This window comes from Chiloscyllium punctatum, chromosome 10 (genome assembly GCF_047496795.1).
Source record: "Chiloscyllium punctatum isolate Juve2018m chromosome 10, sChiPun1.3, whole genome shotgun sequence".
Classification (NCBI taxonomy): domain Eukaryota; kingdom Metazoa; phylum Chordata; class Chondrichthyes; order Orectolobiformes; family Hemiscylliidae; genus Chiloscyllium; species Chiloscyllium punctatum.
The window spans coordinates 69419726-69435097 of NC_092748.1; the positions used below are offsets into that span (position 1 = coordinate 69419726).

General features: G+C 39.9%; 1 protein-coding gene across 4 annotated transcripts in view; it reads left to right on the top strand.

The window, feature by feature from the left end:
* Positions 1-15372, top strand: part of tank (TRAF family member-associated NFKB activator) — a 102327-nt gene that overhangs the window by 32252 nt on the left and 54703 nt on the right. For all 4 annotated transcript variants that reach the window (XM_072579451.1, XM_072579452.1, XM_072579449.1 and 1 more), the window contains 3 exons: positions 1672-1806; positions 7570-7654; positions 10049-10194. In XM_072579451.1, coding sequence (XP_072435552.1) covers positions 1672-1806; positions 7570-7654; positions 10049-10194 — 366 coding nt within the window. The remainder of the gene's footprint in view (positions 1-1671; positions 1807-7569; positions 7655-10048; positions 10195-15372) is intronic.

Genomic DNA, 15372 nt, shown 5'->3' on the forward strand with positions numbered 1-15372 from the left:
AGAGAAGAGGTATAATTGCAAACCTAAAATTCCTCCCAACTGTTGGACTAGAGGACTTAATGATTTCTGCAATGGCTGAGCAAATGAGTTTATTCTCATAAATTTTCTTTGGAATTGCCTCATTTTGAATTGAAGGATTTAGATTCTGATGTCTAGTGACTAAACTGGTCATTAAAATGGCATTTCCTGTGAAGTATGAGTAAATGAGCAACAGGTGAGGAGCAGATGCCAGATTTAATGCCAGTGTCCAAATATTGGTGTCCATTGTGAAGGATTAATTTTAAACATGGAATTGGATAGCCTACATCATCAGTGAAAGACCATAACAAAATCTACTGAGAAATGCTTCAGTGTGAAACTTCTTGGTTAACCTTATCCTGTAAGCTTTTAGAAAACTATGTTTAATAAAAGATGAGGTTCACAACAGACCAGTTTCCCACAATTTCTATTGGCTCTAACCAAGAATACAAATTGTTATGACACCAAGATAGACAACCGAACCATGTTAGCTTTTCTATCTCTGTATTCAGTGAAATTAAATCATTACAAAACTCCAATAGTCACTCTATTGGTTTATAATCAGACAGACAGACAAACAAACACAGGTAAGGGATAAATAAGGAAAGTAATAAAATTGGCAAGATTAGTTATGTGGCTTTCATGACATGTTGTATCACAAGCACACAAATGGACTTAGTTATTTTTCTGAAGCTGCCAATGAGGGTCACCTACTCAGTTCAATGTTTCTAACTCCGTTTTCTACTCTTTGGGCTTTCAGAAGGTGGTGTAGCTCCTAAGACTGGGAGCTTTCAAATTTTCATGCTGTCTCATCGCTAGCAAACCCGTCTCCCCAAAAACCGATTTTTAAAAAAAATTTAAAAAAAATTTTTTTAAGAAGAAAACAACTCTAACTCCAGTTCTGCCCTAATAGTTCAAATGTCTTCCCGAGGCCTCGGTTACCATTCAGCAATTGCCGGATTAGTGGTGCTGGAAGAGCACAGCAGTCCAATTTCGAAGCTACTTGGATGCTGCCTGAACTGCTATGCTCTTCCAGAACCACTAATCCAGAATCTGGTTACCAGCATCTGGAGTCATTGTTTTTACCTTATTCAGCAATTGCCGTCTGCTTTAACATAGGGTCTTTTTCTGACTTGGAACTAATAGCCAATTCTTGCGATCTGCTTAGACACAAAGCTCTTCTCAGAGTCGCTGTGTCTGTTGGAATTCTTTTAATCTAGACTCGGCCTGGAATTATCCTACAGGCCTGGCCTCGTAAACAAACAAGACTTATTTTGTCAGGTTTTTTTTCCCCTTTTTACCATCAGATGCCCCAAAATCCACAAGTAACTTTCAGCTAACAAGTCCCAGTTCACCGCTCCAAATCCAAAATCGATAAACAAATAGAACTAAAAACAACAAAAAACCAGCGAGCGTTTAACACTACCTTCTTTTTAAGACCCACAATGTGCCAAATCCATGTTAATGTTTTTGTTGACCTGGTAAAAGTGGCATTTTGCTGTCCCCCACATGATTAAATCATGATTTTGCTGTCCTTGAACAGTAGATGTAAAATAAACATTTTATAGATACTTGAGGCTAGTAATAGCTTCAAAACGTTCTGTTGAAACTACATATGCAAGTGTTAATAGACAGCATGTTTTCATATTGCAGATATTTTGTGTTCGTAATATTGATTTGGTAAATATGGATAAAAATAATCTTGGAGAGCAGCTCAACAGAGCATTTGAAGCTTATCGTCAGGCATGTATGGAGAGAGACAACATCAAAAAAGTATCCGAACAAAAGGTACGTTGTCTGACAAATTATGGTAAATTTTAAAAATTCATTCATGAGACGAGGGTGTCACTGGCTCAGCCAGCATTTATTGCCTATCCCTAATTGTCCTCAAGGGCAGAGTCAAGCACATTGTTGTGAGTTTGGAATCACATGTAAGCCAGACCAGATAAGGATGGCCGTTTCCTTTCCTAAAGGCCATGAGTGAATCAGATGAATTTTTCCTGACAATTGGTAATGGATTGTTGGTCATCATTAAACCCTTTAAATCCAGATATTTATTGAATTCAAATTCCGCTTTCTGCCATGGTGAAATTTGAACCCAGGTTGCCAGAATATTACTGGGTTTCTGGATTAACAGTCTACCAATAATATCAGTGCCATTGCCTTCTCTTGAGAAATACATTTGGGTACAAAGGATGTGCATTTCACTGCAAACTGAAGTACCTGCTTCTAGAATCAGTATCGTACAGTACAGAAAAGGCCCACCAGGTCTGTACCGCCAAAACTAAACTACTGCTTATACTAGGCCCAGTCAGTGCATTTCAAACCCCCACCACCCTCTGGGTGAAAATCTATTTCCTTGAAAACACTTCCAAGTTTCCTGCCTTTTAGTTCAAAATTATGTCATGTTTTTCTTGAACCTTTGGTTAAGGGGAACAGCTGCTTTCTATTCATCTTGTTTCTGACCCTCGTGCACCTGTATTAAGTTTCTCCTCCTCCATTCCTCCTCCATTCCTCCCCCATATTTCCTCCCCCTATTCCCCCATAGTTTCTCGTTCCCCCCCCATCCCCCATATATCCCACCCCCATCCCCATATCACCCGCCCACCCCCATCTCCTCCCCATATCCCCCCATTCTCCCTCCCCATATCCCCCCATTCTCCCTCCCCATATCCCCCCATTCTCCCTCCCCATATCCCCCCATTCTCCCTCCCCATATCCCCCCCCCCCCCCCATCGCTACTCCAAAGAAAACAGCTTGAGCTTACCATCTCTTTTCGTAGCTAAGTCGCTGCATCCTACGCATCATCGTGTGGATCTCCTTTGCACCCCCTCCATTGCAATTTCCTACTTCCTACCGTGTGGTGACCAGACTGCACACATTACTCCAGCTGTGGCCAGCTCCAGCTCCAATATAACCTCCCTACTTTTGTAATCTGTGCCTCAACTGATGTAGGCAAGTGTCCCATTCACTTTCTTAACTACCTTGTTTACTTGTTCTGCCGCCTTCACAAATCTGTGGACAAGCACCACAAGATCCTTTTCTGCTCCTCTGAGCTTCCTAGAGCCTTGAAATTCATTTGAGTACTCCCTTATCTTGTTCCTTCTTCCATAGTGTATCATCTTATATTTACCGGGGCTAATTTCTATCTGCAATTGATCTGCCTATCTGACCAATCTGTCTATATTCTTCTGTATCCTAACACTGTCCTCACTGTCAACCATCCAGATAATCTTTGTGTCGTCTAAAAATGTGTGTATCATCCCTCCCACATTCTTATCTCCACTATTTATAGATATCTCAAATAATAAGGGACCCAGCACTGAGCCGTGTAGTACACTACAGCACATTGAGCTCCAGCCACACAAACAGCCTTCTGCCAGCACTCTGGCTTATTGACAGGAGACAATCTTGGATCCATCTCTCCAAGTTATCCTGGAGCCCATGCGCGTTTCCCTTTTTATGACATTTCCATGTGGGACCTTGTCAAAGCCTTGATGAAATCCATATAAACTTAATTACTTGCCAACCTTCATCCAAGCACTTGGTTGCCACCTCTCAAAATTCCAGTAGATTTTTTGAGCATGACCTCTCTCAAACAAAACCATGTTGACTATCCCTGATCAAGCCTTGTCTTTCTAAAGGGAAATTAATTTCCTTCGCAATTTTTTTCCTATGGTTTCCCAACCGCTGTTAGATTCATTGGTCAATGGTTGCCTGGTCTGTCTCTATCACCCTTCTTGTAAAGTGGAACCGTATTATTTGACCGGTACCCCTGCAGCCAGACATGATTTAAAAATTTGAGTCAGGGCCCCAGTAATTTCTTCACTCATCTCCTGTAACAGCTGAGGATGCAACACATCTGGACGTAGGGATTCATCCATTTTTAAATCCGCTGAAACCTCTTTTCACTCTTCGCTGCGTATAATAGTCTGTGCAAGAACTTCATGGTCCACCTTCTTGAATTCTGTACTTGCATCCTTCTGAGTAAAGACAAATGTGCAGTGCTTATTGAACACTCTCTACTGATGCCTTTCAGTTTCACGCATAGATTGCCCCTTGGTCACTAAAAGCTAAACTCTTCAAAATAAACCAAAGAACTGCAAATGTTGGAAATGAGAAACAAAAACAGAAATTGCTGGAAAATCTCAGCAGGTCTGGCAGTATCTGTGGAGACAACGCAGATTTAAAATTTCTGGTCCAGTGACCCTTCCTCCTTCTACCCTACTTTTTCCCCAGTTATTCTCTTTCTCCTTATATATTTGTAGAATATTTTGAGACTTTTTTCTAATCTTGCCCTCCAGTGTTTCCTCAGGCCCCCTTTTTGTTCTCCTAGTTACTTTCTTGAATTTCCCCTTGCACTTTCTATACTCCACTAGAGCCTCTGTTGTTTTGTTCTTTGTGTACATGTTGTATGCCCCTCTTTTTCCTTTTTATCCAGTCCTGAATATCCTTGGGCATCCATGGTTCTCTGGGCTTGATGTTCGTGTATGTTGGGCATATTCTTCACGCTCGTCACCCTCCACCAGCACCACCCATGACCTTTTGTGAACACTTCCCTCTTTCTGTTGTAGATTTATCCACAAGTAGCTGTTGCCAGTCTAATTTGGCAAGATTCTGCCTTACTTTAATAAAAAACTTCCTTACCTCAATCCAAAACCCTTTTGTGCAGACCATCTTTCTCCTTTCTTCTTTCTCCATAACAAATTTAAAACATTTGGTGTTCGTGGAATCATAGAATCCCTACAGAGCAGAATGCGCCCATTCGGCCCATCAAGTCTGTACCAACTCTCCAAAGAGCAAATCACCCAGACCCACCTCATCCCTGGAACCTCACATGAGGTTTTTACCATGGGCTGGTCCCACTAACCTTCCACGTGCCTGGATGTTACGGGACAATTTTTAGCATGGCCAATCCACCCAACCTGCACATCTTTGGACTTGGGGGAAACCGGAGGAAACCCATGCAGACATACAAACTCCACATACAGTCACCAAGGCCGACATTGAACCTGGATTGTTGGTGCTGTGAGGCAGCACTGCTAACCACTGTGCCATGCCTCTAAGTCCTTTATGCTATGGTTATCTTAATCTTAATCCCCCTAATATGAATCCTCATTTATTATTTGTATCCTTCTGTTTATGGTGTTTTTCACATCTGCCATTTTCTCAATACAATGAAATGCTTAATGCTGTGATAAGAGGTTAAAATTAAAAACTTAAAATTGTGTAGTTTAGATCATTGGAAAATGTTTATAATTGTTTCGTTTAAAGGCATGGTTATATTTAAGAAAAAAATCTGATTCCACAACTGGTAATGTAGCTTTTGTTTTGTGTTCTGTTGAGCTTCAGAAAGTTTTGTCTTCAATAGATGAAAAGTGATAGACATAGACTAACAAGAATCAGAGAAAAAGATGAGTGGAGAATGCCTTCAAGTTATTGTTAGTTGGTTTACCAAAAAGCTTAAGGTTGAATTAATCATTTCACTTGTGTTTTCAACAGAAAAGTTCATTAGTGATCATTGCTCACACTGGTGTGGATGGGATTGTGATGGATGGGGGTAAACGGAGAAAGAGGCTCTCAACTAATATTTGCTTGACCTATAATTGAAACTTTTTTTAAAGAACTGGAGTGTAAGCAAATCTGTGATGAATTGAAATAGATTAGAGGAGAGCAGTAGAATCAGGAAGAGATCTGACCTCTCTCCATTCTCCTTTGAAGTTAGTCTAAATTGGGGAGATGAATAAAAAGCTCAGGTGAGGAGAGAGCCAGAAAAGTGAAGGGAGACATGCAAGTCTTGAAATGGTAGTTCAGTGAGCAAAATGCAAGTATCAGTGTTCGGCAAGATATGTCAGTGGCAGATGATGAGGAGCTGTATTCACCCATGTGCTGCATGTGAAAGGTTTGAGATAATTAACTGATGGGAAAGATGATGCAATGGCCAATATTTGTTTGGAGTCTAGTTTGGTGCAGGTGAGTAGTCTGTCTCACCAGACTCAAGAATCACTATAGAATATTTCAATCCTTCTGTTTCAGGCACTTATCTTTGTTTCTTAACAATTTTCTTAAAATAAAAATTGGAAAAAAATGTGCATTTTAAAGCTTGAACAGTAGCACCAAAAGGTAAGTTTGTGGAAATTGGTTGATTCAAGCAAAAATGAATAAAACTGATGGCAAAATCAAATCTTATAGAATCCCCACGCTGTAGGGATTCTAATTCTAATTACAATAGGGAAATGAAGGGCTTCCGAAGTACTTTATATCAAGTTTTAAAAAAAGGGTGGCATGGTGGCTGAAGTGGTTAGCATTGCTGCTGCACAGCACCAGTGCCCTGGGTTTGATCCCAGCCTTGGGCAACTGTCTGTGTGGAGTTTGCACATGCTCCCCATGCCTGTGTGGGTTTCCTTTGGGTGCTTCAGTTTCCTCCCACAATCCAAAGGCATTCAGATTAGGTAAATTAGCCATGCTAAATTGACCATAGTGTTCAGGAATCTGTAGGTTAGCTGCATTAGTCAGGGGTAAATATAGGATAGGTGAATGGGTCTGGGTGGGTTTCTCTTCAGAGGGTCAGCGTGGACTTGTTTGGCTGAAGAGCCTGTTTCTCCACTGTAGGGATTCTTATTCTACAGAAAAATATGAAGGGAATTAGTATTAAACACAATTGTGATACAAACATCACTCAAACCTTTCCTATGTGCAAACAGTTTCATTAATTATTGCTAGAAATGTTTAAATCAGAAGTTGTGCTGTTTTCCTGAGGATCAAATAAGTGATTATAAAATATAATACATAACGATTCCTTTAATGTGTAGCTTAAACTCCTTTTAAAGTTTTTTTTTAAAATCAATCTTTATCAGGATCTGGATGCTGCTGGTAAGGCTGGTAGTAATTATCCATCATTAATTGTCTTGAAAATGAGTTGATACAAATGACTGACCAAGACAGAAATATCTGGGGAAACTCAAGTCTGGAGGCATCTGTGGACAGAAAACTGAGTTAACATTTTGGGTCCAGTGACCCTTCTTCAGAACTAAACAGACCCCTAAGATTTCTAGTATCCCCAGCAGCAATTGTATTAAGGTCAGCTCTTTACTCCAGAGATTTTTATTTGAAACTGAATTCACATTGTTAAATTGCTTGATGGGGTTTCATCTCATTTTCTGGGTTGTCGGTTTAGACTTCTTTGAGTAATCAAGTAAAATAACCACTGTTCAACTAAACCCATCATAAAATCTGATTGAGAAGCAATCTTTGAATGAGATCATTCAAAAGTTTAATTTTGCTCAAGTTGAAGTATCATCTGAGTTTATAATAAATTAGTTAGTAACCTGCAGATATTGTGGTTCTGGTAACTTCTGTTTTCAAAAACTTTTTTTCCCATATGTTGTAAATAACTTTATTTATTTTTACTTTGTGTGTGAACTTTGCATTCTGTATTGTACAGCATTTGAAATATGATGAACGTAACTCAGTCTTTCAATATATAGAACATTAATATTTACAAAAAGTATAGTTAACAATAGCATGGATTTTGTTTTTGCTCAAATACAGATTTACGAGTTAGAGCAAGAACTGGCAATAAAAGATCAAACCATTACAAAATTACAATTGCAGTCTGCTTCTGCCACCCCCAGAGGTAAGCCATGACTACTCAAAATTTATTCTTTCTTGCCCTCTTCATTGCTTAGACAAATCATGAGATATGTTCAATGGTGCATTTGTCTTTGCGACCAATCACCTCATTTAATTATTCCCCTTCTATTGCAACGTCAGGTAATTAAGTTTTTAAATATTGGTCTTATACTTAACCTTGCTTTATCATTGTTTCTCCAATGCATTTCTTCTACTATTCTTTTTATTCATTGTGTGTTTTCTTCTTCTTTGTTTAGCCATAAATGAAACTGTTTTTGTTTGATGTTACTAACTGTATCAGGTCTTGTTAAAGTTCCTTTCTTGGCTTTTGACACATGATTTATAGTTTAACTTTTGCTTCCACATTAGTTCTGTTTCCAGTTTTGAAGAGAACAAATATTGCTGTCCCTGAGATGCTATCTGCAAGTTTTATGAAATCTTGGAAGAATTGTCTTCAACTTCTGTACTGTATTTTGATACAGTTCCTTCTATCGGTTTGAATAAATTGATCTTATTTTTGTGCCCTTAATTTTATTCTATTATCAAAATGTTTCACTTTTCACTTTATTTGCTAACTACTGTTTAATTACGGTATGGTGGAGTTGTAACCCCTGGGATGTGAATGGGTTTGGTTAAAATTTTCCAGACCAGAAAGCCACCTTCAACACAGCTACAAGCAGCTCTAGCTGAGGCAGGTTTCGACTGTGGTGGGATGAGCAACAAACATGTTCTGCAGAGACATGTCTACTATTTTAGCATTTCAATAAAACCATAAGTTCAAATTTAAGCAGGATTTAAGATTTAATGCTGCTGTGAAACTGAATGCAAAATGAGATGAGAAAGACCAAGTCCAAGAGAATATTGCTTGTCCGGCACTGCATCTTGGCAAGGAAGAGGTAGGAGAGATCCTGTTCCATCAAACAAACTTGCCAAGCTCTCTGTGATTGGTTGTCTCCACCCTTGCTTTACACTATTAATTGGCCCACTCGTCCTTCTGTGATCTGTTATCTTTTTGTCAGAACCTTCAGTTACCTTAATGCTGGAGTTTTCTAGCCACTGTTACTTTTCCCTTTCCAGAGAGCAGTGTCTTCTTGCACGGAATCTGCTGTACTGCTACTTTAATCTCTCACCTAGTTTACTGGATTGGAGACACGGTGGTAAAATTGAATGTTTGGTTAAGTGGGTGGCAAACTGGAGGAAGATTAACATATATTTATTTCCTTATTTTACACTGTAACTGTTTATTTATATACCATTGAAGTTCCAAGCATAAAATGGTTATAGCTCAGGAGGCCATTATGGGCCATCATGTCTCTGCTGGTTGTCTTCAGGAGTAATATGGCTAGTGCTGTTCTCTCTACTTGTCCCCTGTAGCTCTTCCTTTTGCCTGTTATGGTTAATTATCCAACGTTCTTTTGAAAGCATGGTTTACCAGATTCAGATAACAACGTTCCAGATTGTAACCACTCAGTGCATTTGAAAAGTTCTTTGTGAACTCTCTTTTTAATTATTTTGCCATTCACCTTAAATTGGTGTCCTCAAGTTTTTGGAGTTCTGCTAATGACAACAGTATTTTCCCTGTATACTCTGTCCAGAGCTCTTAAGATTTTGATTGCCTCCATCAAATCTTTTCACTTTTCTTTCAGAACAGCCTCAGTTTCTCTAATCTGTTTTCATAACTGATGTTCCTTATCCTGGAACCATATGATATAATGATTTATTAAAGATTTAAAACAAATTCTGGTTAGCTGTCCATCTTGTCACAATGGATATTGAACCAAAGGTTAGTTTGTGCATAGTAACTATTAATTCAAACTCAACATTGTTAAGTCAACAATGTCTGCTGGCTTGTTTAAATTCACTCAATGGATAATAGCTGTGTACTTAAGTGTTCTGTACAGTGATTTAGCGACTGGATCACAATATTCTTGGCACCCATACCTCTGCAACATTGACATCTGTGAGCCAATTATGAAATGCTGAAGACTGACTATTTGAAAAGTAAAGCTCCCAGCTGCTCAAAGAGGGCTCAAGAAAAGCAAATAGTACACCATTTCAGATGAGTGTCTTTCTCTACAGTGAAAGCAGCAGAAATTGGCAGAGTAAGCTATGCTCAGTACAGAGTTGACAATCATGGAACAAGCCATCATCTGACAAGATGTAATGGTGCCATGAACCTTTGCAGAGAATCAGAATACGTTTGAGACAAGATGTTTTGCAAACCCAGTGCTGTTCCAGAGAGGGTGAAATATTGTAAATGGAGGGAGAATTGGATTCCTGAGTTAGAAATAAGTAAATTGTTCATTGGAGCAGATAGAACACTGGTGCTTCAGTGTCAGACAACTGATTGATTATTACCTTTTGAATTAACCATTTTTTTGTACTGGATTATTTGCAGGCAACATTCCTGGACAAGCTCAGTGTCTGAACCCTTGGCCACAGAGTGACTTGCTCCCAGTGAGAAGAAATGAGGCACAACACCTAGTAACATGTGATTCACCAGATGAATTGATAGTAGCATTAGAAAGGGAAAGACACTGTAAGGTAAAAATACATTAATCTGTATTTACAAATTAAGAATACCATCATCTTTACATTCCAGTGTAGTTCCTCTTCTCTGTCTCTCTCCTATCTCATTTGTTTTCTGTCTCACTGGCTCCTCCAGCATGGGCGATTTATAGCCAGCTCAAATGTGTTCTTGGCCCAAGATGACAAGCATGTACCGCCAACTGAACTAAGTGGCATCCTCATACTGGTGCCAATTCAATTACAAACCTTAGTTCTCCATTAATGTCTCAGCTGAGATGAGCTAACTCCAGACAGATCAGGGTTCAACAAGACCCCCTTCCTTCTATTCACATGAGCCAATGGATGTTATCTACTTGGACTTGAAGAACACCTTTGACAAGGTGCTGCACAGGAGGCTGCTGAATAAGATAATGGCCAATGGTGTTAGAGGGAAGGTGATAGCATGGATAGAAGATTGGCTATCTGGCAGAAAGCAGAGGTAAGAGGGGAAAAAAGGGTCTTTCTCAGGATGGCAGCCAGTGACAAGTGGTGTTCTGCAAGGGTCAGTGTTAGAACTACAAATTTTCACTTTTATACATTTAATGATAGAGACGAAGGAAGTGAGGGCATTCTGTCTAAGTTTACAGACAGTACAAAGTTAGGTAGAGGGGTAGGTAGTATTGAGGAGGTGGGGAGACTGCAGATTGATAAATTCTTGATGTCACAAGGAATTAAGGGCTAAGGGGAGAATGCGGGTAAGTGGAGTTGAAATGCCCATCAGCCATGATTAAATGGCAGAGTGGACTCGATGGGCCGAATGGCCTTACTTCCACTCTTATGTCTTATGGTCTTAAGGATTTGGACATGTTAGGACAGTGAGCAAGGAAGTGGCAGATGGAGAACAATGTGGGAAAGTGTGAGGTCATGAATTTGATAAGAAGAATAGAGCGATAGACTATTTTCTGAATGGGGAGAAAATTCAGAAGTCTGAAGTGCAAACAGACTTGGGACTTCTAGTCAAGGATTCTGTCAAGGTAACTTTGCAGGTGAATTAGTAGTTAGATAGGGAAATCCAGTGTTGGCATTTATTTTGAGAGGACCTGAATATAAAAGCAGGGATGTACTTCCCAGGCTCCAGAAAGCTGTGGTCAGACCATATTTGGAGTATTGTGTGCATTTCTGGGCCCCATAATCTCAAGAAGGATGTATTGGCCCTGAACCGGGTTCAGAGGAGGTTCACGAGAATAGTCCCAGCAGTGAAAAGTTTAACATGTGAGGAACATTTGAGGACTCTTGGTCTATACTGGATGGAGTTGAGAAGGATGAAGGGGGGCATTCTAATTGAAACATACATAATACTGAATAGCTGGGACAGAATGGACGTTGGGAAGATGTTTCCATTGGTAGGAGAGACTAGGACAAGAGGGCACAGCCTTAGACCAAAGAGAAGATCTTTTAGAGTGGAGATAAGGAGAAACTTCTTCAGCAGAGAGTGGTGAATTTATGGAATTCACTGCCACAGAAGACTGTGGAGGCCAGGTCATTAAGTATATTTAAGACTGAGATAGATAGGTTCTTGATTGTCAAGGGGATCAAGGGTTACAGGGAGAAGGTGGGAAAATGGGGTTGAGAAACTTATCAGCCATGATTGACTGGCAGAGCAGACTCAATGGGCTGAATGGCCTAATTTCTGCTCCTCTGTCTCATGGTCTAAGATGAATTTGCTCAATCATCAGTAGTTTGTTGACCACTGTCTTTATTTATTGCCTATGCTCTCAATTTTTTGCACATGCATTCTCATTTGTTTACCCCTTTTCATGTGCTCCTATATCTCCACATATGCTGTCTCCAATACCTCTCTTCTTTCTTTCTTTCTGTCTCTCTCTTTCCCTCCTTATCCCCTTTGCATTTGCCCCTTTCTCACTGCTGCCCATTCTCCATTTGTATGTGTATGCACATTTGTTTTCCTTTCTCCAGTTTTTACACTGGACATTTCCTTCCAGAAACTTAGCAGAGCCATTCTCTTTTTTAGCATAATTTTTCATTTTACTTACTTTTTTACATTGCAGAATCACGCCCTTCTGCATTGTATCAGGCCTGTTGTGTTTGTACCAAATTTTCAATTGAGCAATGCGTTTTTGTGCCATTTTCCTTCCTACCTTACCACAAACTTGTACATTTGTCATTTTTGAATAATAGACTGATTTCCTTTCTGAATGATTCAATTGAATCTGCATCCACCACACATTCAGGCAAAGCATTGTAGACCTTAACCATTTTGCGTGAAAGATTTTCCTCAACTTGCATTAGGTTTTATTTTATGAATTACATTAAATCTAATCTACCCCAACATCTGATGACTTTGAAACAGCAACCAGATCTCCTTTTGGCCTCCTTTCCTGTAAGGCAACAGTCCAAACTCCTCCAGTCTATCTATGTATTTGAGATTCTTTGAGGAACAATGCCCATGATCTGTCTACATTCTCTCCAAGGTCTTTTGATTCTAGTGAAGTATGGTTCCCAAAGCTGGATGCTGTACTCCAGCAAGAGGCTACCCTGGTGTCTTATACAAATTCAGCACAACATTTTCCCTCTGGTACTCTGTCCCTGTCAAGAAAGCATCCCAGGCCTTATCAGCTGGCCATTCAACGTGTCCTGCTACCTTCAAAGACTCACGCAGATATGTGTACAAGTACCTCTGCTCCTGCAGCTGTCTTCAGCGTTGCAAACTTTATTTTAGATTTTTTGGATATTATATACAGTGCTGGCAACGAACTGACAATGAAGCAATATATAAATAGGCCAAGTAGGAAAGGGACCTACTAGACTTGGTAGTGAGGAATGAGCCTGGTCAGGTGATGAAGGTTTCAGTGGAGGAGCATTTTGGGAATAGCTTTTTGCATTAGTATTCTCAAAGGAGAAGGATATGGTGGACGGTGATTCTAGAGACTGGTATCTTGATATTCTAGGGTGTGAGAGTATGAAAAAGGAGTTAATGTTGGGTGTTTTGAAAGGTATCCGGGTAAACAAGTCCCAGCACCTGATGGGATTATCCCAGAATACTGGGGGAGGCGAGGAGGAAATTTCTGGGGATTTGTACAAAATACTTGTATCCTTTCTGTGGCAGCACAGTGGCTTAGTTGTTAGCACTGCTGTCTCACAGTGCCAGGGACCTGGGTTCGATTCTACCCTCTGGTGACTATGGAGTTTGCACATCCTCCCTGTGGTTGCAGGATTTCCTCTTGGTGCTCCAGTGTTCACCAAAGGTGTGCAGGTTGGATAGATTGGCCATGGGAAATGCAGGGTTTCAGGGATGGTGTGTGGGAGTTTGACCTAGGTTGGATGTTATTTGGAGGACCAGTGTGGATCTGATGGGCTGAATGGTCTGCTTTCCATACTGTAGGGATTCTCTGATTCTATGATTCTTTAGTCATAGGAGATGTCCCAGAGGACTGGGGAATAGTCAACATTATCCCTGTTGTCCTTTTTTTCTTGGAAAAAAGGAACAATCTAAGAAATTACAGACCATTGAACCTTATGTGAGTGGTAGGGAAATTAATTGAAGATGATGATAAGGGACAGGATTCACTCACTTCTGGAAGAAATATGAACATTTTAGCAAGGTGAGGTTGTATCTCACAAACATAAAAGTTTTTTTTGAGGAAGTGACAAATGTGATTGATGAGGACAGGGTGGTGGATGTTGTCTACATTGACTTTAGCAAGGTCTTTGACAAGGTTCCTCTTGGCAGGCTGATACAGAAGGTAAAGTCACATGGGATCTGTGGTGAGGTGTTCAAATGCAGAAAGACTGGACAGCCTCCAAGCTTGGGCTCACAATTGACATTCATACCACATAAATGTCAGGTAATAAGCATCTCCAGCAAGAGTGGATCGTGCCATTGTTCCTTGACATTCAGTGACATTACCATTGCTAAATCCCCTGGTATCCGTCTCCTCGGGATTACTATTGGCCCAAAACTGAACAGGGTTCACTGTACAAATGCTGTGGTTACAAGACCAAGTCAGAGGCCAGGAATCCTACAGTAAGTAACTCACCCCTTGACTCCCCAAATCCTGTCTATTATCTAAAAGCTCACTTGCTTGAATACATGCAATTCTGACAACACTAGGAACTTGACATTACAAGAAGCAATTTGTTTGATTGATACACATCTACAAGCATTCACTTCCTCCACCACTGAGGCACAGTAACAGCGGTATGTACCATCTATAAGATGCATTGCAAAACTTGCCAAGGCTCCTTAGACAGCACTTTCTAAATGCGCCACCACTAACTTCTAGAAGGGGAAGGGCAGCAGGTACATGGGAATATCACCATCCAAGCTACTCACTACACCGACTTGAAGGTATATTGCCATTGCTGGACTGTCATTGAATCAAAATCCTGATCCTCCCTATCTGACAGTACTATGGGTGAACCTGCACCAAACTGTCATGGTTCAAAGATGGCTCACCATCATCCCCTTAAGGGCAACTAGGGGACAGGCAATAATTCCGGACTGGTTGAGTCAGCAAAGCCCACATCCCCTGAATGTTTTTTTATCTCTATATTCTTTCTATCAAAATTATTCAGTTCACTTTTCTCTGTTTTGAACTTCATTTGTCATCCACACATCACACTTTGTCTGTATCCCTTTTAAAGTTTTGTACTATGTTTCTCAGAGTTTGTAGTACTTTCAGGTTTTGTATCATTAAAACTTTTTTTATAGAATTTAAGAAAGAACTTGCATGTACGCTTACATGCCTTTTCATCTGCAGGATCATTAAAAGTTCTTTGTCAAATAATTATTACTTTTGAAATATAGTAGTGTTGTAATATAGGAAACACATCAGTCACTCTATACACAAGGTCACACAAATGTTAATGAAATAAATGACAGGGTATCTATTTCTAAGTGATAATTTGAATATAAGGACTACCTGCCCTCCATTGAATAGTCTAAAAAGATCTTATTCAACAAGTTGTTGGATCCATTTGTTATATCAAAACAACCTGGTGAACAGGCGAGAAACATTTTGCATTTCATGCTGGTAATTGCAATGTTAGTGTAATGACTTGCTTCATCTCACATAGAGGAGATGAAGAATCTATAAAAGTTTCACATGGGGGAGAATTACCTTAGTAATAAGGTTGTTATGAAGGGAAATAAAGTTGCGTTCATCTCGCTCCTTTCATAGCCATACAAACAAT